At 48.8% G+C, this 25,077-nt stretch overlaps 1 protein-coding gene across 5 annotated transcripts in view; it reads left to right on the top strand.

Annotated features, from left to right (window-relative positions):
- Window positions 1-25,077, top strand: part of capn1a (calpain 1, (mu/I) large subunit a) — a 50,520-nt gene that overhangs the window by 22,654 nt on the left and 2,789 nt on the right. For 3 of the 5 annotated variants that reach the window (XM_042305633.1, XM_042305632.1, XM_042305634.1), the window contains 16 exons: window positions 2,505-2,623; window positions 4,394-4,527; window positions 5,905-6,073; window positions 6,411-6,494; window positions 6,652-6,737; window positions 6,933-7,007; window positions 8,244-8,404; window positions 20,884-21,053; window positions 21,198-21,209; window positions 21,526-21,737; window positions 21,903-21,942; window positions 22,774-22,839; window positions 23,051-23,108; window positions 23,286-23,350; window positions 23,616-23,654; window positions 23,724-23,753. In XM_042305633.1, the coding sequence (XP_042161567.1) occupies window positions 2,505-2,623; window positions 4,394-4,527; window positions 5,905-6,073; window positions 6,411-6,494; window positions 6,652-6,737; window positions 6,933-7,007; window positions 8,244-8,404; window positions 20,884-21,053; window positions 21,198-21,209; window positions 21,526-21,737; window positions 21,903-21,942; window positions 22,774-22,839; window positions 23,051-23,108; window positions 23,286-23,350; window positions 23,616-23,654; window positions 23,724-23,753 (1,520 nt within the window). Of the gene's footprint in view, window positions 1-2,504; window positions 2,624-4,393; window positions 4,528-5,904; window positions 6,074-6,410; window positions 6,495-6,651; window positions 6,738-6,932; window positions 7,008-8,243; window positions 8,405-20,883; window positions 21,054-21,197; window positions 21,210-21,525; window positions 21,738-21,902; window positions 21,943-22,773; window positions 22,840-23,050; window positions 23,109-23,285; window positions 23,351-23,615; window positions 23,655-23,723; window positions 24,014-25,077 lie in introns of all 5 variants that reach the window. The other 2 variants (XR_006079845.1, XM_042305635.1) reach the window with 2 other exon arrangements.

The raw sequence follows: 25,077 nt of genomic DNA, 5'->3' as shown, positions 1-25,077 counted from the left end.
TCCCAGTGATAGTGCCGTCCCTCCCTCTCAGTAATAGTGTCGTCTTCTCCTCCTCTCAGTGATAGTGCCGTCTTCTCCCCCTCTCCTCTCAGTGATAGTGCCGTCTCCCTCCTCTCATTAATAGTGCCGTCTTCTCCTCCTCTCAGTGATAGTGTTGTCTTCTCCCCCTCTCCTCTCAGTGATAGCGCAGTCTTCTCCCCCTCTCCTCTGTGATAGTGCCGTTTTATCCTCCTCTCAGTGATAGTGCCGTCTTCTTCTCCTCCTCTCAGTAATAGTGTCATCTTCTCCCCCTCTCCTCTCAGTGATAGTGCCGTCTTCCCCCCTCTCCTATCAATAATAGTGACGCCTTCTCCCCTTCTCCTATCAGTGATAGTGTCGTCTTCTCCCCCAGTGATAGTGTCGTCTTCTCCCCCAGTGATAGTGTCGTCTTCTCCCCTCTCCTATCAGTGATAGTGCCGTCTTCTCCCCATCTCCTCTCAGTGATAGTGCCGTCTTCTCCCCCTCTCCTCTCAGTGATAGTGTTGTCTTCTCCCCCTCTCCTCTCAGTGATAGTGCCATCTTCTCCCCCTCTCCTCTCAGTGATAGTGTCATCTTCTCCTCCTTTCGGTGATAGTGCCTTCTCCTCCTCTCCTCTCAGTGATAGTGCAGTCTTCTCCCCCTCTCCTCTCAGTGATAGTGCCGTCTTCTCCTCCTCTCCTCTCAGTGATAGTGCCGTCTTCTCCCCCTCTCCTCTCAGTAATAGTCTCGTCTTCTCTTCCTCTCAGTGATAGTGCCGTCTTCTCCCCCTCCCTCTCAGTAATAGTGTCGTCTTCTCTTCCTCTCAGTGATAGTGCCGTCTTCTCCCCCTCTTCTCCCAGTGATAGTGCCGTCTTCTCCCCTCCCTCTCAGTAATAGTGTCGTCTTCTCCTCCTCTCAGTGATAGTGCCGTCTTCTCCCCCTCTCCTCTCAGTGATAGTGCCGTCTCCCTCCTCTCAGTAATAGTGCCGTCTTCTCCTCCTCTCAGTGATAGTGTTGTCTTCTCCCCCTCTCCTCTCAGTGATAACGCCGTCTTCTCCCCCTCTCCTCTGTGATAGTGCTGTCTTATCCTCCTCTCAGTGATAGTGCCGTCTTCTTCTCCTCCTCTCAGTAATAGTGTCATCTTCTCCCCCTCTCCTCTCAGTGATAGTGCCGTCTTCCCCCCCCTCTCAGTGATAGCGCTCTCTCCCCCTCTCCTCTCAGTGATAGTGCCGTCTTCTCCTCTTCTCAGTTATAGTGTCGTCTTCTCCCCCTCTCCTCTCAGTGATAGTGCCGTCTTCTCCCCCTCTCAGTGATAGTGCCTTCTCCCCCTCTCCTCTCAGTGATAGTGCCATCTCCTCTCCCTCTCCTCTCAGTGATAGTGTCGTCTTCTCCTCCTCTCAGTGATAGTGCCTTCTCCCCCTCTCCTCTCAGTGATAGTGCCATCTTCTCCCCCTCTCCTCTCAGTGATAGTGCCTTCTCCCCCTCTCCTCTCAGTGATAGTGCCATCTTCTCCCCCTCTCCTCTCAGTGATAGTGCCTTCTCCCCCTCTCCTCTCAGTGATAGTGCCGTCTTCTCCCCCTCTCCTGTCAGTGATAGTGCCTTCTCCCCCTCTCCTCTCAGTGATAGTGCCGTGTTCTCCCCCTCTCCTATCAGTGATAGTGCCACCCACCACAGCCATATAATATCTCATCCAGATCTTTGCCTTGCTTCCATCCATATTTACAACATGCTTTTACAGACCTCAGTCATCACTGTGAGGCCTGTCTAATTTGCATCCATTAAAGTAAAGTGCTGTACTCTGGTAGCTGGCTCAAGAAATCAAACGCCAAACAATTTCCCCCTTTCATCATGTTCAAGTGAATGTGGAAAATTCTCTTCCATAGAACGAAGTTGAACTATGGGGCAGCACAGTAGGTAATAGTAGGTAGTAACGGTAGTACTTGGTTGTTAGTGCAGCTTTCTTCCTAGAGGGACTACCGCTATACTAACGCCCTGGACCAGATCTGGGTGGGCCTTGGACCAGAGCTGGGTGGGCCCTGGACCAGAGCTGGGTGGGCCCTGGACCAGAGCTGGGTGGGCCCTGGATCAGAGCTGGGTGGGCCCTAGACCAGAGCTGGGTGGGCCCTGGACCAGATCTGGGTGGGCCCTGGACCCGAGCTGGGTGGGCCCTCGACCAGAGCTGGGTCGGCCCTGGGCCAGAACTGGGTGGGCCCTCGACCAGAGCTGGGTGGGCACTCGACCAGAGCTGGGTGGGCCCTCGACCAGAGCTGGGTGGGCCCTGGCTGACATCCATACACAAGCACACCCTGGTACACACTCCACCTGCTGGACATTCTAGTTAAATAATTGCAACAATCTCTCTCTCTGTCTATCTGTCTTACCCTCCCTCCCTCCCTCCCTCCCTCTTTCTCCCCTCTCTCTCTCTCACTCGACTCTCTTTCTCCCCTCTTTCTCCCCTCTCTCTCACTCCCCTCTCTTTCTCCCCTCTCTCTCTCTCCCTCCATCAGGTGATTGCTGGCTCCTAGCAGCCATAGCCTCTCTAACCCTCAATGAGAGGCTGCTCCACCGAGTGGTCCCTCATGGTCAGTCCTTCCAAGAGGACTATGCTGGGATCTTCCACTTTCAGGTATGACTACGCACGCACACGCGTGATGGCGCCAATGGGCTGCCGTCTTATCGGCCCTCAACCAGTCAGGCAGGCTATTTTCTTTGTTTTTTCGCGTTGTTCGTAACTTGTTTTCTACATAATGTTGCTGCTACCGTCTCCTATGACCGAAAATAACTTCTAAACATCAGAACTGGGATTGCTCACCTCAAACTAGATGAAGAGTTTTTCTTCAATGAGTCGGACATCGAGGGATATCCTGTTGACACCCGACCAGGCCCCAATCCCCATGATTCACTGAAGAAGGAAACGTAGGTTTCGAGGCAAAAGATCAGGGTGCCTTGTGTGTCTCCGCCCTTACATTAGAGAGCCTTTTCATTCTCTATTTGGTTAGGTCAGGGTGTGATTAGGGTGAGTACTTTTTTATTTCTATGTTGGCCTGGTATGGTTCCCAATCAGAGGCAGCTGTCTATCGTTGTCTCTGATTGGGGATCATATTTAGGCAGCCTTTTCCCACCTGTTGTTTGTGGGATCTTGATTTTGTATTGTTGCTTTTAGCCCTACAAAGCTCTACGTTTCGTTTGTTACTCTTTCTTGTTTTGTGCCGGTTATCATAAATAAAAAATGATTAACCTGCCCCACGCTGCATCTTGGTCCGACCATCCTTCCAACAACGATCGTTACATTGTGAGGATCAGGCGACAAGTGGCTAGTCTGCCCTTGCCTTCTGTCCTGCTAGCTGACGTTCAATCGCTAGAAAAGAACGTTAAAAATTATAATATTTTATGTTTCACCGAGTGGAGGACGACATTAAGAACATACGGCTGGCGGGTTATACACTGTATCGGCAGGACAGAACAGCAGCCTCTGGTAAGACACGTTCTGACCTTAGTTCTTTTATTATGTCTTTGTGTTAGGTTGGTCAGGGCGTGAGTTGGGGTGGGTAGCCTATGTTCTTTTTTCTATGTAGTATTTATGTGTTTGGCCTGGTATGGTTCTCAATCAGAGGCAGGTGTCGTTCGTTGTCTCTGATTGAGAACTATACTTAGGCAGCCGGTTTTTCCCACTTGAGTTGTGGGTGATTTGTTTTCTCTGTCTTCACCATACAGAAGTGTTTCGCTTTCGTTTCGTTCTTTCTCTTTGTTATTTTGTATTTTCGAGTTCAGTGTCTTTTCATTAAAAATTGCGAACGCTTACTACGCTGCACATTGGTCCGATCTGTCATACTCCTCGTCAGAGGAAGACATATTTCGTTACAGCGGAGGCAAAGGCATTTATGTAAACAGCAGGTGTACGATATCTAAGGAAGTCTCAAAGATTTGCTCGCCCGAGGTTGAGTATCTTATGATAAGCTGTAGACCACACTATTTACCCAGAGAGTTTTCATCTGTATTTTTTTTGTAGCCATCTACATACCACCACAGAGCGAGGTTGGAACTTTTTTAACCTTTTTTCAGGACCTAGACCTGCCGCTCCTGTACCGCTTGCCGTGCGGTAGCAGATAGAACAGTCTATGACTAGGGTGGCTGGAGTCTTTGAAAATGTTTAGGGTCTTCCTCTGACACCACCTGGTATAGAGGTTCTGTGAATCCTTAGTGAATTGTCCTTTTTATTTCTGTCATAGGGGACTTGTTTTACGCCTACTTTACACCTGTGGAAGTTAGATCGTTTCTAGGTTTAGAGACGGTTGTAGTGTCCAGTATGCTTTCCCCATGTTCTGCCATGGGATTCACTCTCTTTGTGACATGGTGAGACATTCTATGGAATGTTGTCTGTTGTGGTCCTCTTCAGTTCTGGCAGTTTGGTGAGTGGGTGGACGTGGTGATTGACGACCGGCTGCCAACGAAGAATGGAGAGATCATGTTCGTTCACTCAGCCGAGGGAAATGAGTTCTGGAGCGCCCTGCTGGAGAAGGCTTACGCCAAGTATGTCAACGAAGGCCGGGCCTGCGTCCCAAATGGCACCTCATTTCCTATTTAGTGCACTACTTTTAATCAGGGCCTATGTGTGTGTGTGTGTCGATCATATTAACACTCTCTCTGCCATATAGACTTCATCATGCATCTACAGTGAGCTCCACAATTATTGGGACATGACTGATTTTTTTGTTGTTGTTTTGGCTCTGTACTGACATCATACAATGACTATGAGGTTAAAGAGCAGACTGTCAGCTTTAATTTGAGGGTATTTTCATCCATATCGGGTGAACCGTTTAGAGATAACAGCATTTTTGTACCTAGTCCCCTCCATGTTAGGGGAACAGAAGTATTGGGAGAAAATATGTGTATGAAAGCATACTGAACAGAAATGTAAATGCAACATGTAAAGTGTTGGTCCCATGATTTCATGAGCTGAAGATCAAAAGATCCCAGCAATTTTCCAAATGCACAAAAAAGCTTATTTCTCTCAAACATTGTGTACAAATTTCTTTACATCCCTGTTGGTGAGCATTTTCTCCTTTGTCAAGATAATCCATCCACCTGACAGGTGTGGCATATCAAGAAGCAGTTTAAACAGCATGATCATTACACAGGTGCACCTAGTGCTGGGCACAATAAAAGGCCACTCTAAAATGTGCAGTTTTGTCACACAACACAATGCCACAGATGTCTCAAGTTGAGGGAGCGTGCAATTGGCATTCTGACTGCAGAAATGTCCACCAGAGCTGTTGACATATAATTGAATCTTAATGTCTCTACCATAACCTCTCACCATTATAATAACGGGGGAGGTTAGCATTTTATATAGTCAGAAAGTTACAGACACACAAATATCATACCCCCCCCAAAAAAAAATGCTAACCTCCTCTGTTATTGTAATGGTTAGAGGTTAGCATTTTGGGGGGGTATGATATTTGTGTGTCTGTAACTTTGTGACTTATCATTATCCACAATTCATTCAGGATTATCCGTAATCGTGGTAGTGTCCACATTAATGTAATCATTGGGTGCTAGGAATATGGGACCAAATACAACATTTTTGACTACTTGTATAGACATACTGTACAGTATGAGTCAATTTGTCCCAATACTTTTGGACTAGGTACAAAAAGTGCTGTAATTTCTAAGCGGTTCACCCGATATGGATGAAAATAATCTCAGATTAAAGCTGACAGTCTGCACTTTAACCTCATAGTCATTGTATCATTTAAAATCCAAATAACTGGAGTACAGAGCCAAAACAACAACAAATGGGTCACCCTCCCAATACTTTTGGAGCTCACTGAATGTTACGCATTTATATTGTCTCTGCATGTTTTTGGATGACACTGACCTGAAATATTTTTAAACTGTCACTGTCAGGTTGAATGGTTCCTACGAGGCTCTGTCTGGAGGCAGCACCACAGAAGGCTTTGAGGACTTCACCGGCGGTGTGTCTGAGATGTACGAGCTCCGTAAGGCTCCACGGGACCTGTACAGGATCATCGACAAAGCCCTGGACAGAGGCTCCTTGCTGGGCTGCTCCATCGACGTGAGTCCCCTGCTCCTCTGGTCCTGTCAAAAACACCAGGGTCTCATTCATTAGGGCACATCAATTTAAAACGTTTTTCAAGAGAAAACTATTTCAAGCAGTTGTTATTGGACAACTCAAGGTAGTCCCTCCCTATTTCTGTCCGTTTTCTTCCGTTTTGGTGCCTCATGAATACAGCACTGGGTATAGTTTGATGTACCTACTTTTTGAAGAGCATTATCATGAACTTTATCATTTATAACATTAACATTGTAGTCAATACATCCTTATATCAAATAATGCTGATTCAGATGCATCATGGGTCTTGTATTCTTCTGACTATATTTTGTGACTACAGATCACCAGTGCCTTTGACATGGAGTCTGTGACATTCAAGAAGCTGGTGAAAGGTCATGCTTACTCAGTCACCGGCCTGAAGAAGGTAGGTTAAGCCCGTAAATAGAATAAACTAGGAAGCCTGGTTTCACCTGGGTCTGAGTTCCTGCTTTGGAACCCTGGTTGCTGTCTTTTCGTGTTTCTATGTAGACTGGGTTTTTATTGTTGTACTGCGTGATATGTGTGATTCTGTTCTGCTCCAGGTGGACTACCAGGGTCAGGTGGAGAGGCTGATCAGGGTGAGGAACCCCTGGGGACAGGTGGAGTGGACTGGCGCCTGGAGTGACAAGTGAGCATTACAGAACCACTACTAGGTCCACATTCACAACCAACATATTTACACACCTAACCTAGTACTAAACCCCAGTTTCACCACAAACCTCGACTTTTACTTACACATTCATAAAGTTTCTGTCGTAGGTTGTAGTAGATTCTGTTTCTCAGTATACTATTGCTCTGTTCTTGTCTCCCCGTCTGTGTCCAGTTCTCCTGAGTGGGATGAGTTGGACCCATCTGAGAGAGAGGACCTGCATCTAAAGATGGAGGACGGAGAGTTCTGGTAGGATGAGCGTGATTACATGCTGAGTTCTCAGTTGTTTAAAATGACCCTGGTGTTCTGTAATCTCAGAACCCAGAACCCTTCGTGTGCCGACCAGCTTCATCTAAATTTATGTCACGAGACACCAGGAAATCTACAACATCTTCAGCTGCCATTGTGATGAAAATATCATATACACTAAATATACAAAATCGAGCACAGAGCCATGCAATCTCCATACTGAAGAGCTCAGTGACTTTCAATGTGGCACCATCATAGGATACCACCTTTCCAAGAAGTCAGTTTGTGAAATGTTTGCCCTGCTAGAGCTGCCCCCCGGTCAACTGTAAGTGCTGTTATTGTGAAGTGGAAACGTCTAGGAGCAACAATGGCTCAGCCCCGCAGTGGTGGGCCACACAAGCTCACAGAACGGGAGCGCCGAGTGCTGAAGCACGTAGCGCATAAAAATTGTCTGTCCTCGGTTGCAACACTCACCACCGAGTTCCAAACTGCCTCTGGAAGCAATGTCAGCACAATAACTGTTCGTCAGGAGCTTCATGAAATGGGTTTCCATGGCCGAGCATCTGTACACAAGCCTAAGATCACCATGCTAAAGGCCAAGCTTCATCTGGAGTGGTGTGAAGCTCGCCGCCATTGGACTCTGGAGCAGTGGAAACACGTTCTCTGGGGTGATAAATCACACTTCACCATCTGGCAGTCCAACGGACAAATCTTGGTTTGGCGGATGCCAGGAGAACGCTACCTGCCCCAATGCATAGCGCCGACTGTAACGTTTGGTGGATTAGGAATAATGGTCTGGGGCTGTTTTTCATGGTTCGGGCCCCTTAGTTCCAGTGAAGGGAAATCATAACGCTACATAACGCTACAACATACAATGACATTTTAGACGAGTCTGTGTTTCCAACTTTGTGGCAACAGTTTGGGGAAGGCCCTTTCCTGTTTCAGCATGACAATGCCCCCATGCACAAAGCGAAGTCCATACAGAAATGGTTTGTCAAGATCGGAGTGGAAGAACTTGACTGGCCTGCACAGAGCCCTGACCTCAACCCCATTGAATCACCCTAAGTCCCCACGGTAATGTTCCAACATCTAGTGGAAAGCCTTCCCAGAAGAGTGGAGGCTGTTATAGCAGCAGAGGGACCAACTCCATATTAATACCCATGATTTAGGAATGAGATGTTGGACGAGCCGGTGTCCACATCCTTTTTAAATCACACTAATCTCCCCTGTCTGTAGGATGTCGTTCCAGGAGTTCCTGAGGCAGTTTTCCCGTCTGGAGATCTGCAACCTGACGGCGGACGCTCTGAGTGAGGACGGCCTCAGCCACTGGAACACCATCAAGTTCCACGGCATGTGGAGAAGGGGGAGTACCGCCGGGGGCTGCCGTAACCACCCCAGTGAGTCATAGAACATCTAACATATCTTCAAGAACACATAGAATATTTACATCACAGTATTACATTACAATTTTAACACCTCATACTGCAGAACGTTAATACCTCATACTGCAGAACGTTTACACCCTCATACTGCAGAACGTTAACACCTCATACTGCAGAACGTTAACACCTCATACTGCAGAACGTTTACACCTCATACTGCAGAACGTTTACACCCTCATACTGCAGAACGTTAACACCTCATACTGCAGAACGTTTACACCTCATACTGCAGAACGTTTACACCCTCATACTGCAGAACGTTAATACCTCATACTGCAGAACGTTAATACACCTCATACTGCAGAACGTTAACACCTCATACTGCAGAACGTTAACACCTCATACTGCAGAACGTTAACACCTCATACTGCAGAACGTTAACACCTCATACTGCAGAACGTTAACACCTCATACTGCAGAACGTTAACACCTCATACTCATACTGCAGAACGTTTACACCTCATACTGCAGAACGTTAACACCTCATACTGCAGAACGTTAACACCTCATACTGCAGAACGTTAATACCTCATACTGCAGAACATTAACACCTCATACTGCAGAACGTTAATACCTCATACTGCAGAACATTAATACCTCATACTGCAGAACGTTAATACCTCATACTGCAGAACGTTAATACCTCATACTGCAGAACGTTAATACCTCATACTGCAGAACGTTAATACCTCATACTGCAGAACGTTAATACCTCATACTGCAGAACGTTAATACCTCATACTGCAGAACGTTAATACCTCATACTGCAGAACATTAATACCTCATACTGCAGAACGTTAATACCTCATACTGCAGAACATTAATACCTCATACTGCAGAACGTTAATACCCTCATACTGCAGAACAATACCTCATACTGCAGAACGTTTACACCTCATACTGCAGAACATTAATACCTCATACTGCAGAACGTTACACCCTCATACTGCAGAACGTTAATACCTCATACTGCAGAACGTTAATACCTCATACTGCAGAACATTAATACCTCATACTGCAGAACGTTAAACGTTACCTCATACTGCAGAACGTTAATACCTCATACTGCAGAACGTTAATACCTCATACTGCAGAACGTTAATACCTCATACTGCAGAACGTTAATACCTCATACTGCAGAACGTTAATACCTCATACTGCAGAACGTTAACACCTCATACTGCAGAACATTAATACTGCAGAACGTTACCTCATACTGCAGAACGTTAACACCTCATACTGCAGAACGTTAACACCTCATACTGCAGAACGTTAATACCTCATACTGCAGAACGTTAACACCTCATACTGCAGAACGTTAACACCTCATACTGCAGAACGTTAATTAAACACCCTCATACTGCAGAACGTTAACACCTCATACTGCAGAACGTTACTGCAGAACGTTACACCTCATACTGCAGAACGTTAACACCTCATACTGCAGAACGTTAATACCTCATACTGCAGAACGTTAACACCTCATACTGCAGAACGTTAATACACCTCATACTGCAGAACGTTAATTACACCAGTCACTATGTTAAGACTCATACTGCAGAACGTTAACACCTCATACTGCAGAACGTTAATAACACCTCATACTGCAGAACGTTAATACACGTTTACACCTCATACTGCTTGAACAGTTGCCTTTGGCAATGACAATGAACCGGAAAGACCTCATACCTACGTTAACTAAATGCATTAGAATACAAGGAAACCCTCATGTGAATCAGAGAATGGTGTATAGCAGGGGAACGTTACATCAACACCTCATACATCTCAGAACAGACAAAACCTTACCCTGGGTACGTCTAACAATCTACACCTTATCTCAGTTACTGACAATGAAAGGGAAAGAGGGGATACCTACCTAACTGTGCATTCAACTGAAATGTGTCTTCCTCACAGAGAGGTGCGGGGGGCACATCATACTGTTAGTTAAAGAGACTGGTACAGAACCGTTCACCCCAGTGAGTCACAGAACCACTTCCAGAACCAACATTCAGAACACCTACATTCTAGAACTTTTACAGTTTACAGTATGGAGGGTCAGTACACCGGAATGTGAGTTAAACAGTTTACTGGATGGAGGGTCAGTATAGCCGAGGGCTGTGGGAACCACCCCAGTGAGTTAAACAGTTTACTGGATGGAGGGTCAGTAACCGAGGGCTGTGGAACCACCCCAGTGAGTTAAACAGTTTACTGGATGGAGGGTCAGTATGACCGAGGGCTGTGGGAACCACCCCAGTGAGTTAAACAGTTTACTGGATGGAGGGTCAGTATGACCGAGGGCTGTGGGAACCACCCCAGTGAGTTAAACAGTTTACTGGATGGAGGGTCAGTATGACCGAGGGCTGTGGGAACCACCCCAGTGAGTTAAACAGTTTACTGGATGGAGGGTCAGGGCTTGAGTTAAACGTTTACTGGGCTGACCGAGGGCTGGGAACCACCCCAGTGAGTTAAACAGTTTACTGGATGGAGGGTCAGTATGACCGAAACCACCCCAGTGAGTTAAACAGTTTACTGGATGGAGGGTCAGTATGACCGAGGGCTGTGGGAACCACCCCAGTGAGTTAAACAGTTTACTGGATGGAGGGTCAGTATGACCGAGGGCTGTGGGAACCACCCCAGTGAGTTAAACAGTTTACTGGATGGAGGGTCAGTATGACCGAGGGCTGTGGGAACCACCCCAGTGAGTTAAACAGTTTACTGGATGGAGGGTCAGTATGACCGAGGGCTGTGGGAACCACCCCAGTGAGTTAAACAGTTTACTGGATGGAGGGTCAGTATGACCGAGGGCTGTGGGAACCACCCCAGTGAGTTAAACAGTTTACTGGATGGAGGGTCAGTATGACCGAGGGCTGTGGGAACCACCCCAGTGAGTTAAACAGTTTACTGGATGGAGGGTCAGTATGACCGAGGGCTGTGGGAACCACCCCAGTGAGTTAAACAGTTTACTGGATGGAGGGTCAGTACGACCGAGGGCTGTGGGAACCACCCCAGTGAGTTAAACAGTTTACTGGATGGAGGGTCAGTATGACCGAGGGCTGTGGAACCACCCCAGTGAGTTAAACAGTTTACTGGATGGAGGGTCAGTAGGGGGCTGTGGGAACAGTGAGTTAAACAGTTTACTGGATGGGCTGTGGGAACCACCCCAGTGAGTTAAACAGTTTACTGGATGGAGGGTCAGTACGACCGAGGGCTGTGGGAACCACCCCAGTGAGTTAAACAGTTTACTGGATGGAGGGTCAGTACGACCGAGGGCTGTGGGAACCACCCCAGTGAGTTAAACAGTTTACTGGATGGAGGGTCAGTATGACCGAGGGCTGTGGGAACCACCCCAGTGAGTTAAACAGTTTACTGGATGGAGGGTCAGTATGACCGAGGGCTGTGGGAACCACCCCAGTGAGTTAAACAGTTTACTGGATGGAGGGTCAGTATGACCGAGGGCTGTGGGAACCACCCCAGTGAGTTAAACAGTTTACTGGATGGAGGGTCAGTAAACAGACCGAGGGCTGTGGGAACCACCCCAGTGAGTTAAACAGTTTACTGGATGGAGGGTCAGTATGACCGAGGGCTGTGGGAACCACCCCAGTGAGTTAAACAGTTTACTGGATGGAGGGTCAGTATGACCGAGGGCTGTGGGAACCACCCCAGTGAGTTAAACAGTTTACTGGATGGAGGGTCAGTATGACCGAGGGCTGTGGGAACCACCCCAGTGAGTTAAACAGTTTACTGGATGGAGGGTCAGTATGACCGAGGGCTGTGGGAACCACCCCAGTGAGTTAAACAGTTTACTGGAGGGTCAGTATGACCGAGGGCTGTGGGAACCACCCCAGTGAGTTAAACAGTTTACTGGATGGAGGGTCAGTATGACCGAGGGCTGTGGGAACCACCCCAGTGAGTTAAACAGTTTACTGGATGGAGGGTCAGTAACCACCCCAGACAGTTTACTGGAGGGCTGACCGAGGGCTGGGGAACCACCCCAGTGAGTTAAACAGTTTACTGGATGGAGGGTCAGTACGACCGAGGGCTGTGGGAACCACCCCAGTGAGTTAAACAGTTTACTGGATGGAGGGTCAGTACGACCGAGGGCTGTGGGAACCACCCCAGTGAGTTAAACAGTTTACTGGATGGAGGGTCAGTACGACCGAGGGCTGTGGGAACCACCCCAGTGAGTTAAACAGTTTACTGGATGGAGGGTCAGTACGACCGAGGGCTGTGGGAACCACCCCAGTGAGTTAAACAGTTTACTGGATGGAGGGTCAGTACGACCGAGGGCTGTGGGAACCACCCCAGTGAGTTAAACAGTTTACTGGATGGAGGGTCAGTACGACCGAGGGCTGTGGGAACCACCCCAGTGAGTTAAACAGTTTACTGGATGGAGGGTCAGTACGACCGAGGGCTGTGGGAACCACCCCAGTGAGTTAAACAGTTTACTGGATGGAGGGTCAGTACGACCGAGGGCTGTGGGAACCACCCCAGTGAGTTAAACAGTTTACTGGATGGAGGGTCAGTACGACCGAGGGCTGTGGGAACCACCCCAGTGAGTTAAACAGTTTACTGGATGGAGGGTCAGTACGACCGAGGGCTGTGGGAACCACCCCAGTGAGTTAAACAGTTTACTGGATGGAGGGTCAGTACGACCGAGGGCTGTGGGAACCACCCCAGTGAGTTAAACAGTTTACTGGATGGAGGGTCAGTACGACCGAGGGCTGTGGGAACCACCCCAGTGAGTTAAACAGTTTACTGGATGGAGGGTCAGTACGACCGAGGGCTGTGGGAACCACCCCAGTGAGTTAAACAGTTTACTGGATGGAGGGTCAGTTTACTGTAGTACGACTGAGGGCTACGACCGAGGGCTGTGGGAACCACCCCAGTGAGTTAAACAGTTTACTGGATGGAGGGTCAGTACGACCGAGGGCTGTGGGAACCACCCCAGTGAGTTAAACAGTTTACTGGATGGAGGGTCAGTACGACCGAGGGCTGTGGGAACCACCCCAGTGAGTTAAACAGTTTACTGGATGGAGGGTCAGTACGACCGAGGGCTGTGGGAACCACCCCAGTGAGTTAAACAGTTTACTGGATGGAGGGGGTCAGTACGACCGAGGGCTGTGGGAACCACCCCAGTGAGTTAAACAGTTTACTGGATGGAGGGTCAGTACGACCGAGGGCTGTGGGAACCACCCCAGTGAGTTAAACAGTTTACTGGATGGAGGGTCAGTACGACCGAGGGCTGTGGGAACCACCCCAGTGAGTTAAACAGTTTACTGGATGGAGGGTCAGTACGACCGAGGGCTGTGGGAACCACCCCAGTGAGTTAAACAGTTTACTGGATGGAGGGTCAGTATGACCGAGGGCTGTGGGAACCACCCCAGTGAGTTAAACAGTTTACTGGATGGAGGGTCAGTACGACCGAGGGCTGTGGAACCACCCCAGTGAGTTAAACAGTTTACTGGATGGAGGGTCAGTACGACCGAGGGCTGTGGGAACCACCCCAGTGAGTTAAACAGTTTACTGGATGGAGGGTCAGTACGACCGAGGGCTGTGGGAACCACCCCAGTGAGTTAAACAGTTTACTGGATGGAGGGTCAGTACGACCGAGGGCTGTGGGAACCACCCCAGTGAGTTAAACAGTTTACTGGATGGAGGGTCAGTACGACCGAGGGCTGTGGGAACCACCCCAGTGAGTTAAACAGTTTACTGGATGGAGGGTCAGTACGACCGAGGGCTGTGGGAACCACCCCAGTGAGTTAAACAGTTTACTGGATGGAGGGTCAGTACGACCGAGGGCTGTGGGAACCACCCCAGTGAGTTAAACAGTTTACTGGATGGAGGGTCAGTACGACCGAGGGCTGTGGGAACCACCCCAGTGAGTTAAACAGTTTACTGGATGGAGGGTCAGTACGACCGAGGGCTGTGGGAACCACCCCAGTGAGTTAAACAGTTTACTGGATGGAGGGTCAGTACGACCGAGGGCTGTGGGAACCACCCCAGTGAGTTAAACAGTTTACTGGATGGAGGGTCAGTACGACCGAGGGCTGTGGGAACCACCCCAGTGAGTTAAACAGTTTACTGGATGGAGGGTCAGTACGACCGAGGGCTGTGGGAACCACCCCAGTGAGTTAAACAGTTTACTGGATGGAGGGTCAGTACGACCGAGGGCTGTGGGAACCACCCCAGTGAGTTAAACAGTTTACTGGATGGAGGGTCAGTACGACCGAGGGCTGTGGGAACCACCCCAGTGAGTTAAACAGTTTACTGGATGGAGGGTCAGTACGACCGAGGGCTGTGGGAACCACCCCAGTGAGTTAAACAGTTTACTGGATGGAGGGTCAGTACGACCAGGGCTGTGGGAACCACCCCAGTGAGTTAAACAGTTTACTGGATGGAGGGTCAGTACGACCGAGGGCTGTGGGAACCACCCCAGTGAGTTAAACAGTTTACTGGATGGAGGGTCAGTACGACCGAGGGCTGTGGGAACCACCCCAGTGAGTTAAACAGTTTACTGGATGGAGGGTCAGTACGACCGAGGGCTGTGGGAACCACCCCAGTGAGTTAAACAGTTTACTGGATGGAGGGTCAGTACGACCGAGGGCTGTGGGAACCACCCCAGTGAGTTAAACAGTTTACTGGATGGAGGGTCAGTACGACCGAGGGCTGTGGGAACCACCCCAGTGAGTTAAACAGTTTACTGGATGGAGGGTCAGTACGACCGAGGGCTGTGGGAACCACCCCAGTGAGTTAAACAGTTTACTGGATGGAGGGTCAGTACGACCGAGGGCTGTGGGAACCACCCCAGTGAGTTAAACAGTTTACTGGATGGAGGGTCAGTACGACCGAGGGCTGTGGGAACCACCCCAGTGAGTTAAACAGTTTACTGGATGGAGGGTCAGTACGACCGAGGGCTGTGGGAACCACCCCAGTGAGTTAAACAGTTTACTGGATGGAGGGTCAGTACGACCGAGGGCTGTGGGAACCACCCCAGTGAGTTAAACAGTTTACTGGATGGAGGGTCAGTACGACCGAGGGCTGTGGGAACCACCCCAGTGAGTTAAACAGTTTACTGGATGGAGGGTCAGTACGACCGAGGGCTGTGGGAACCACCCCAGTGAGTTAAACAGTTTACTGGATGGAGGGTCAGTACGACCGAGGGCTGTGGGAACCACCCCAGTGAGTTAAACAGTTTACTGGATGGAGGGTCAGTACGACCGAGGGCTGTGGGAACCACCCCAGTGAGTTAAACAGTTTACTGGATGGAGGGTCAGTACGACCGAGGGCTGTGGGAACCACCCCAGTGAGTTAAACAGTTTACTGGATGGAGGGTCAGTACGACCGAGGGCTGTGGGAACCACCCCAGTGAGTTAAACAGTTTACTGGATGGAGGGTCAGTACGACCGAGGGCTGTGGGAACCACCCCAGTGAGTTAAACAGTTTACTGGATGGAGGGTCAGTACGACCGAGGGCTGTGGGAACCACCCCAGTGAGTTAAACAGTTTACTGGATGGAGGGTCAGTACGACCGAGGGCTGTGGGAACCACCCCAGTGAGTTAAACAGTTTACTGGATGGAGGGTCAGTACGACCGAGGGCTGTGGGAACCACCCCAGTGAGTTAAACAGTTTACTGGATGGAGGGTCAGTACGACCGAGGGCTGTGGGAACCACCCCAGTGAGTTAAACAGTTTACTGGATGGAGGGTCAGTACGACCGAGGGCTGTGGGAACCACCCCAGTGAGTTAAACAGTTTACTGGATGGAGGGTCAGTACGACCGAGGGCTGTGGGAACCACCCCAGTGAGTTAAACAGTTTACTGGATGGAGGGTCAGTACGACCGAGGGCTGTGGGAACCACCCCAGTGAGTTAAACAGTTTACTGGATGGAGGGTCAGTACGACCGAGGGCTGTGGGAACCACCCCAGTGAGTTAAACAGTTTACTGGATGGAGGGTCAGTACGACTGAGGGCTGTGGGAACCACCCCAGTGAGTTAAACAGTTTACTGGATGGAGGGTCAGTACGACCGAGGGCTGTGGGAACCACCCCAGTGAGTTAAACAGTTTACTGGATGGAGGGTCAGTACGACCGAGGGCTGTGGGAACCACCCCAGTGAGTTAAACAGTTTACTGGATGGAGGGTCAGTACGACCGAGGGCTGTGGGAACCACCCCAGTGAGTTAAACAGTTTACTGGATGGAGGGTCAGTATGACCGAGGGCTGTGGGAACCACCCCAGTGAGTTAAACAGTTTACTGGATGGAGGGTCAGTATGACCGAGGGCTGTGGGAACCACCCCAGTGAGTTAAACAGTTTACTGGATGGAGGGTCAGTATGACCGAGGGCTGTGGGAACCACCCCAGTGAGTTAAACAGTTTACTGGATGGAGGGTCAGTATGACCGAGGGCTGTGGGAACCACCCCAGTGAGTTAAACAGTTTACTGGATGGAGGGTCAGTATGACCGAGGGCTGTGGGAACCACCCCAGTGAGTTAAACAGTTTACTGGATGGAGGGTCAGTATGACCGAGGGCTGTGGGAACCACCCCAGTGAGTTAAACAGTTTACTGGATGGAGGGTCAGTACGACCGAGGGCTGTGGGAACCACCCCAGTGAGTTAAACAGTTTACTGGATGGAGGGTCAGTACGACCGAGGGCTGTGGGAACCACCCCAGTGAGTTAAACAGTTTACTGGATGGAGGGTCAGTACGACCGAGGGCTGTGGGAACCACCCCAGTGAGTTAAACAGTTTACTGGATGGAGGGTCAGTACGACCGAGGGCTGTGGGAACCACCCCAGTGAGTTAAACAGTTTACTGGATGGAGGGTCAGTACGACCGAGGGCTGTGGGAACCACCCCAGTGAGTTAAACAGTTTACTGGATGGAGGGTCAGTACGACCGAGGGCTGTTTACTGGAACCACCCCAGTGAGTTAAACAGTTTACTGGATGGAGGGGGTCAGTACGACCGAGGGCTGTGGGAACCACCCCAGTGAGTTAAACAGTTTACTGGATGGAGGGTCAGTACGACCGAGGGCTGTGGGAACCACCCCAGTGAGTTAAACAGTTTACTGGATGGAGGGTCAGTACGACCGAGGGCTGTGGGAACCACCCCAGTGAGTTAAACAGTTTACTGGATGGAGGGTCAGTACGACCGAGGGCTGTGGGAACCACCCCAGTGAGTTAAACAGTTTACTGGATGGAGGGTCAGTACGACCGAGGGCTGTGGGAACCACCCCAGTGAGTTAAACAGTTTACTGGATGGAGGGTCAGTACGACCGAGGGCTGTGGGAACCACCCCAGTGAGTTAAACAGTTTACTGGATGGAGGGTCAGTACGACCGAGGGCTGTGGGAACCACCCCAGTGAGTTAAACAGTTTACTGGATGGAGGGTCAGTATGACCGAGGGCTGTGGGAACCACCCCAGTGAGTTAAACAGTTTACTGGATGGAGGGTCAGTACGACCGAGGGCTGTGGGAACCACCCCAGTGAGTTAAACAGTTTACTGGATGGAGGGTCAGTACGACCGAGGGCTGTGGGAACCACCCCAGTGAGTTAAACAGTTTACTGGATGGAGGGTCAGTACGACCGAGGGCTGTGGGAACCACCCCAGTGAGTTAAACAGTTTACTGGATGGAGGGTCAGTACGACCGAGGGCTGTGGGAACCACCCCAGTGAGTTAAACAGTTTACTGGATGGAGGGTCAGTACGACCGAGGGCTGTGGGAACCACCCCAGTGAGTTAAACAGTTTACTGGATGGAGGGTCAGTATGACCGAGGGCTGTGGGAACCACCCCAGTGAGTTAAACAGTTTACTGGATGGAGGGTCAGTATGACCGAGGGCTGTGGGAACCACCCCAGTGAGTTAAACAGTTTACTGGATGGAGGGTCAGTATGACCGAGGGCTGTGGGAACCACCCCAGTGAGTTAAACAGTTTACTGGATGGAGGGTCAGTATGACCGAGGGCTGTGGGAACCACCCCAGTGAGTTAAACAGTTTACTGGATGGAGGGTCAGTATGACCGAGGGCTGTGGGAACCACCCCAGTGAGTTAAACAGTTTACTGGATGGAGGGTCAGTATGACCGAGGGCTGTGGGAACCACCCCAGTGAGTTAAACAGTTTACTGGATGGAGGGTCAGTATGACCGAGGGCTGTGGGAACCACCCCAGTGAGTTAAACAGTTTACTGGATGGAGGGTCAGTATGACCGAGGGCTGTGGGAACCACCCCAGTGAGTTAAACAGTTTACTGGATGGAGGGTCAGTATGACCGAGGGCTGTGGGAACCACCCCAGTGAGTTAAACAGTTTACTGGATGGAGGGTCAGTACGACCGAGGGCTGTGGGAACCACCCCAGTGAGTTAAACAGTTTACTGGATGGAGGGTCAGTATGACCGAGGGCTGTGGGAACCACCCCAGTGAGTTAAACAGTTTACTGGATGGAGGGTCAGTATGACCGAGGGCTGTGGGAACCACCCCAGTGAGTTAAACAGTTTACTGGATGGAGGGTCAGTACAAACCAGAGGGCTGTGGGAACCACCCCAGTGAGTTAAACAGTTTACTGGATGGAGGGTCAGTATGACCGAGGGCTGTGGGAACCACCCCAGTGAGTTAAACAGTTTACTGGATGGAGGGTCAGTACGACCGAGGGCTGTGGAACCACCCCAGTGAGTTAAACAGTTTACTGGATGGAGGGTCAGTATGACCGAGGGCTGTAACCACCCCAGTGAGTTAAACAGTTTACTGGATGGAGGGTCAGTACGACCGAGGGCTGTGGGAACCACCCCAGTGAGTTAAACAGTTTACTGGATGGAGGGTCAGTATGACCGAGGGCTGTGGGAACCACCCCAGTGAGTTAAACAGTTTACTGGATGGAGGGTCAGTATTCCGAGGGCTGTGGGAACCACCCCAGTGAGTTAAACAGTTTACTGGATGGAGGGTCAGTATGACCGAGGGCTGTGGGAACCACCCCAGTGAGTTAAACAGTTTACTGGATGGAGGGTCAGTATGACCGAGGGCTGAACCACCCCAGTGAGTTAAACAGTTTACTGGATGGAGGGTCAGTACGACCGAGGGCTGTGGGAACCACCCCAGTGAGTTAAACAGTTTACTGGATGGAGGGTCAGTATGACCGAGGGCTGTGGGAACCACCCCAGTGAGTTAAACAGTTTACTGGATGGAGGGTCAGTATGACCGAGGGCTGTGGGAACCACCCCAGTGAGTTAAACAGTTTACTAGTACATTATTTACAAACCAGAACGCATGGTTTAGAAAACACCAGAACATCAACATGTACACTATGGTACAGACACAGCACAGCCAGAACCTTCCTAGTGTCATAGCAACATCTAACATAGAACGTTTACAGTCCAGAACAGGAACCATCCCAGTGAGTCACAGTCAACATGAACATTTAGAGTAGGAGCTAAAATCATATTTTATGTGTTAAGTGTTTTCAGGAAAATCACCACAGAGCATTTACAACAGCTACACATTCACATGTTACCTCGACAACAGTGACTACTCTCGACTGCCTCGACCTTCTTGACTACCTCGACAACAGTGACTACCCTCGACTGCCTCGACTGCCTCGACTACTTCGACTGTCTTGACTACCTCGACAACAGTGACTACCCTCGACTGCCTCGACTGCCTCGACTGCTACTCGACTTCGACTGTCTTGACTACCTCGACAACAGTGACTACCCTCGACTGCCTCGACTACCCTCGACTGCCTCGACTACTTCGACTGTCTTGACTACCTCGACAACAGTGACTACCCTCGACTGCCTCGACTACCCTCGACTGCCTCGACTACTTCGACTGTCTTGACTACTTTGACTGTCTTGACTACCATCGACTGCCTCGACAACAGTGACTACCCTCGACTGCCTCTACTGCCTCGACTACCTCGACTACCTCGACTGCCTCGACTACCTCGTACCCCTGCACATTGACTCGGTACCGGTACTCCTTGTGTATATAGTCTCATTATTGTTATTTTATTGTGTTACTATTTCCATTTTTTAAAAATGTAACATATTTTTCTTACTTTTTAACTCTACACTGTTGGTTAAAGGCTTGTCAGTCAGCATTTCACGGTAAAGTCTACACTTGTGTATTCTGCGCATTCAACAAATAAAAATGTGATTTGATTTGACCAGATGGGATATATATAACACTTTGGTTGTATGGATGACCTTAATGCTCCTCTATTGTCCAGACACGTTCTGGATCAACCCCCAGTATAACTCTGTCTTATCTCTGGGTTCCTCCAGACACGTTCTGGATCAACCCCCAGTTTAACTCTGTCTTATCTCTGGGTTCCTCCAGACACGTTCTGGATCAACCCCCAGTATAACTCTGTCTTATCTCTGGGTTCCTCCAGACACGTTCTGGATCAACCCCCAGTATAACTCTGTCTTATCTCTGGGTTCCTCCAGACACGTTCTGGATCAACCCCCAGTATAAGATCACTCTGCTAGAGGAGGACGACGACCCTGAGGATGAAGAGGTGGCTTGTAGCTTCCTGGTGGCTCTGATGCAAAAGGACAGGAGGAGGTACCGGAAACAGGGACAGGACATGCACACCATCGGGTTCGCCATCTACGAGGTGAGAAACAAACTTCTAAGGAGTCGACAGCCTAACATGTCTGGGGGGCAGGGGGACGCTACACACTCACTACTTTGCTTTTCACAGAAATTCATAGTTTTCATACTTTAATGTTTCTCCTATTGTATTCTTCTGTTTGTACAGATTCCAGAAGAGGTATAAAGATTTTTTTTCCACAGCTGGACATTTAGGCTCATGTCTTTTGGGCATTGTGAGAATGAGCCAACTCGGGTATGGTTATAAATGCGTTCTTTCTTTTTAAATAGCACTCATTTACATGACTATGGGCCAGTTTCCCAGACACAGGTTTAGCCTAATCTTGGACTAAGAAGCATTTTTTATTGAGAATTTCTATTGAACGTTATTTTTTGGGGGGAGGGGGGGGTCGGGTCTAGGACTTAAACTGTGTCTGGTAAACTGGGTTTCAGCATATGTAGTTAAAGCGATGTTTTTCCTTCCACATCCTCTGCAGTACAGGGGCTGTCAGAATGTGCACTTAAAGAAGGACTTCTTCCTGACCCATTCATCCTGCGCTCGCTCGGAGACCTTCGTCAACCTGAGAGAGGTCAGCAACCGTCTCCGTCTGCCTCCAGGAGAATATCTCATCGTCCCCTCCACCTTCGAGTCTGGCCAGGAGGCCGACTTTGTCCTGCGAGTCTTCACTGAGAAACAGTCTGAGACAGAGTAAGTGTGTGCGTGTGATCCTAAAATTCATGACATATGGCTTAAAAAAAAAGACTTAATATGTGGGTCACCATGCCTCTGTGTGCGTGTCTGTGTGCGTGTCTGTGTGCGTGTGCGTGCTTGGTGTGTGTGTATATTTTCATTGTGTCTGTTTTCTCATCCCAGAGAGTTAGATGATGAAATCTCAGCAGATCTGGAAGATGAGGTGAGATGAGGATTTCCTGTATTGTCACTCACTACCATAACTACTATGGCTAGAACAGTCACTATTATGGCTAGAACAGTCACTACCATAACTACTATGGCTAGAACAGTCACTACCATAACTACTATGGCTAGAACAGTCACTACTATGGCTAGAACAGTCACTACCATAACTACTATGGCTAGAACAGTCACTACTATGGCTAGAACAGTCACTACCATAACTACTATGGCTAGAACAGTCACTACCATAACTACTATGGCTAGAACAGTCACTACCATAACTACTATGGCTAGAACAGTCACTACCATAACTACTATGGCTAGAACAGTCACTACCATAACTACTACTATGGCTAGAACAGTCACTACCATAACTACTATGATTAGAACAGTCACTACCATAACTACTATGGCTAGAACAGTCACTACCATAACTAATATGGCTAGAACAGTCACTACCATAACTAATATGGCTAGAACAGTCACTACTAACTACTATGGCTAGAACAGTCACTACCATAACTACTATGGCTAGAACAGTCACTACCATAACTACTATGGCTAGAACAGTCACTACCATAACTACTATGGCTAGAACAGTCACTACCATAACTAATATGGCTAGAACAGTCACTACCATCTATCTATCCATCATATCTACTATCCATCATATCATCTATCCATCATATCTACTATGGGTAGAACATAAGACTAATGTCGACAATGTAGCTGTCTTGACTTTTTCTATGGTTTTATATTGTACATCCTGACCTTCTGATTAAATGGTTGGAATGTAAAAACATGTTTGTATTCCCCTGTTCTCTTGTAGGATGACATCAGTGAAGATGACATCGAAGACTCATTCAAATCTATGTTTTCTCAGCTGGCAGGAGAGGTGGGTTTCCTTTATTGGCTTGTTAGCTGTTAGCTAAATTAGAGATGTCCATCGTAGGATTATCAGCTATGCTATATCTAATTCAGATAACAAATATTCTTGAACTAATTTGTTCCAAGATTGTTTAAAGGATGGACCTTCAAGATTTTTCTAAACCTACGCTGTGTCTAAGACTTGTTTTTTTTTCCTCAATCGCCCTTCTGTGTTTTAGGACATGGAGATTTCTGTCCGCGAGCTTAGGACCATCCTGAACAGAGTAGTGACTAGACGTGAGTACAGCGGTTTTCCTTTGGTGTGAACCCACATATTTCCTGATAGCCCAAATCCCAAACCCAGTCCACCATTAGTGTATGCCCCCCTTCTCAGGTGGACAGGAGGTAGCCTTGTGGGTTCTGCTGTGGGAAGACTCAGATCATCAGTTTGACTGTATTGTTGTTTGATTTCAGACGAAGACCTGAAGACAGACGGCTTCAGTATGGAGTCCTGTAGGACCATGGTCAGCCTCATGGATGTATCCTTTTCACGTTGTTTTCCCCCCACACCCGTACTCTGGACAGGACTCGCCCTCCCCTTTGTTAATTCTAAAGAGTTGGGATTGGCCAGTGGTCTCTCAAGACCCTATAGGCTTGAGAACACTTTAGATTTGACAGCCCTCTGGCGAATCAGCTCCCTTTATGCTGTCGGTATTGAACAGGGTCTCCACACTAGCAGCATGTTTCTGATTGGCTGACTGAAGAGTTTCCTTTTTACATTCCTTGACTCAGCAAATCCCCCAGAAGGATGGCACTGCCCGTCTCGGCCTGGTAGAGTTCCAGATGCAATAAGATCAAAGTGGCCCCCAGATGCTCTGGAATAAGATCAGGATGGCTGGTAAGGCCTGCCAGATGCTCTGGAATAAGATCAGGAAGTGGCTGGTAAGGCCTGGTAGAGTTCCAGATGCTCTGGAATAAGATCAGGAAGTGGCTGGTAAGGCCTGGTAGAGTTCCAGATGCTCTGGAATAAGATCAGGAAGTGGCTGGTAAGGCCTGGTAGAGTTCCAGATGCTCTGGAATAAGATCAGGAAGTGGCTGGTAAGGCCTGGTAGAGTTCCAGATGCTCTGGAATAAGATCAGGAAGTGGCTGGTAAGGCCTGGTAGAGTTCCAGATGCTCTGGAATAAGATCAGGAAGTGGCTGGTAAGGCCTGGCTTGAATCCCCAACGGCAACCTATTCCTAATATAATGCACTACGGCCCAGAGATTTATCTGGGTTAGAGTTACCCTTCACAATTAGGGTTTGGGACATATACCTAGTTCTTCTGTGACCATGTACTGTTGTTGGTGAGAGCTAAGGGTTGATTCATTCCTGATTCAATTCCTTAGGGCCCAGTTTGTATCTGGCTTGAAGGTGGACAACACTGATTCATGTATATGACTGATTCATATTCATTACTATGCAATACAATACTGATTCATATTCATTACTATTCAATACAATACTGATTCATATTCATTACTATTCAATACAATACCCACAAACCCAGGTGGGAAAAGGCTACCTAAGTATGGTTCTCAATCAGAGACAACGATAGACAGCTGCCTCTGATTGAGAACCCACACCAGGCCAAACAGACACAGAAATCCAAAACATAGAAAATGAACATAGAATGCCCACCCTAGTCACACCCTGGCCTAACCAAAATAGAGAATAAAAACCTCTCTATGGCCAGGGCGTGACACTCTGCATCAATCTACAGCCTTTTTTTTTTACAACTGCAGTAACAGGAATAACAGCATATACACAGTTTATTAGGTACACCACCGCGTTCACAAAAAAAATGGTTCGCTCCTACAGACAGTGAGTCACGTGGCCGTGGCTTGTTATATTAAAGCAGGCAAACAGGCATCGAGGCATTCAGTTACTGTTTGATTGAACGTTCGAATGGGCAAAACAAGTGACCTAAGCGGCGTTGAGGATGGTATGATCGTCGGTGCCAGGCACGCCGGGTCAAGGGTCGTGCAAACTAACAGGCGTGCCACAAACCATCAAATAACGGCGTGTCATCTCGAAACGCACAACTCGTCGATCCTTGTCACTGATTGGCTATTGCAGCAGACGACCACACCGGGGGTTCCACTCCTATCAGCTAAACACAAGAAGAAGAAGCAGCTACAGTGGACACGCCATCACCAACGCTGGACAATGAGGAGGAGAAAAACATCTCCTGGTCTGACGAATCCCACTTCCTGTTGCGTCATGC

Source organism: Oncorhynchus tshawytscha, linkage group LG24, assembly GCF_018296145.1.
Source record: "Oncorhynchus tshawytscha isolate Ot180627B linkage group LG24, Otsh_v2.0, whole genome shotgun sequence".
Classification (NCBI taxonomy): Eukaryota; Metazoa; Chordata; class Actinopteri; order Salmoniformes; family Salmonidae; genus Oncorhynchus; species Oncorhynchus tshawytscha.
The sequence above is the reverse complement of the archived record's forward strand: the minus strand, read 5'-3'. Positions and strand labels throughout refer to the sequence as shown.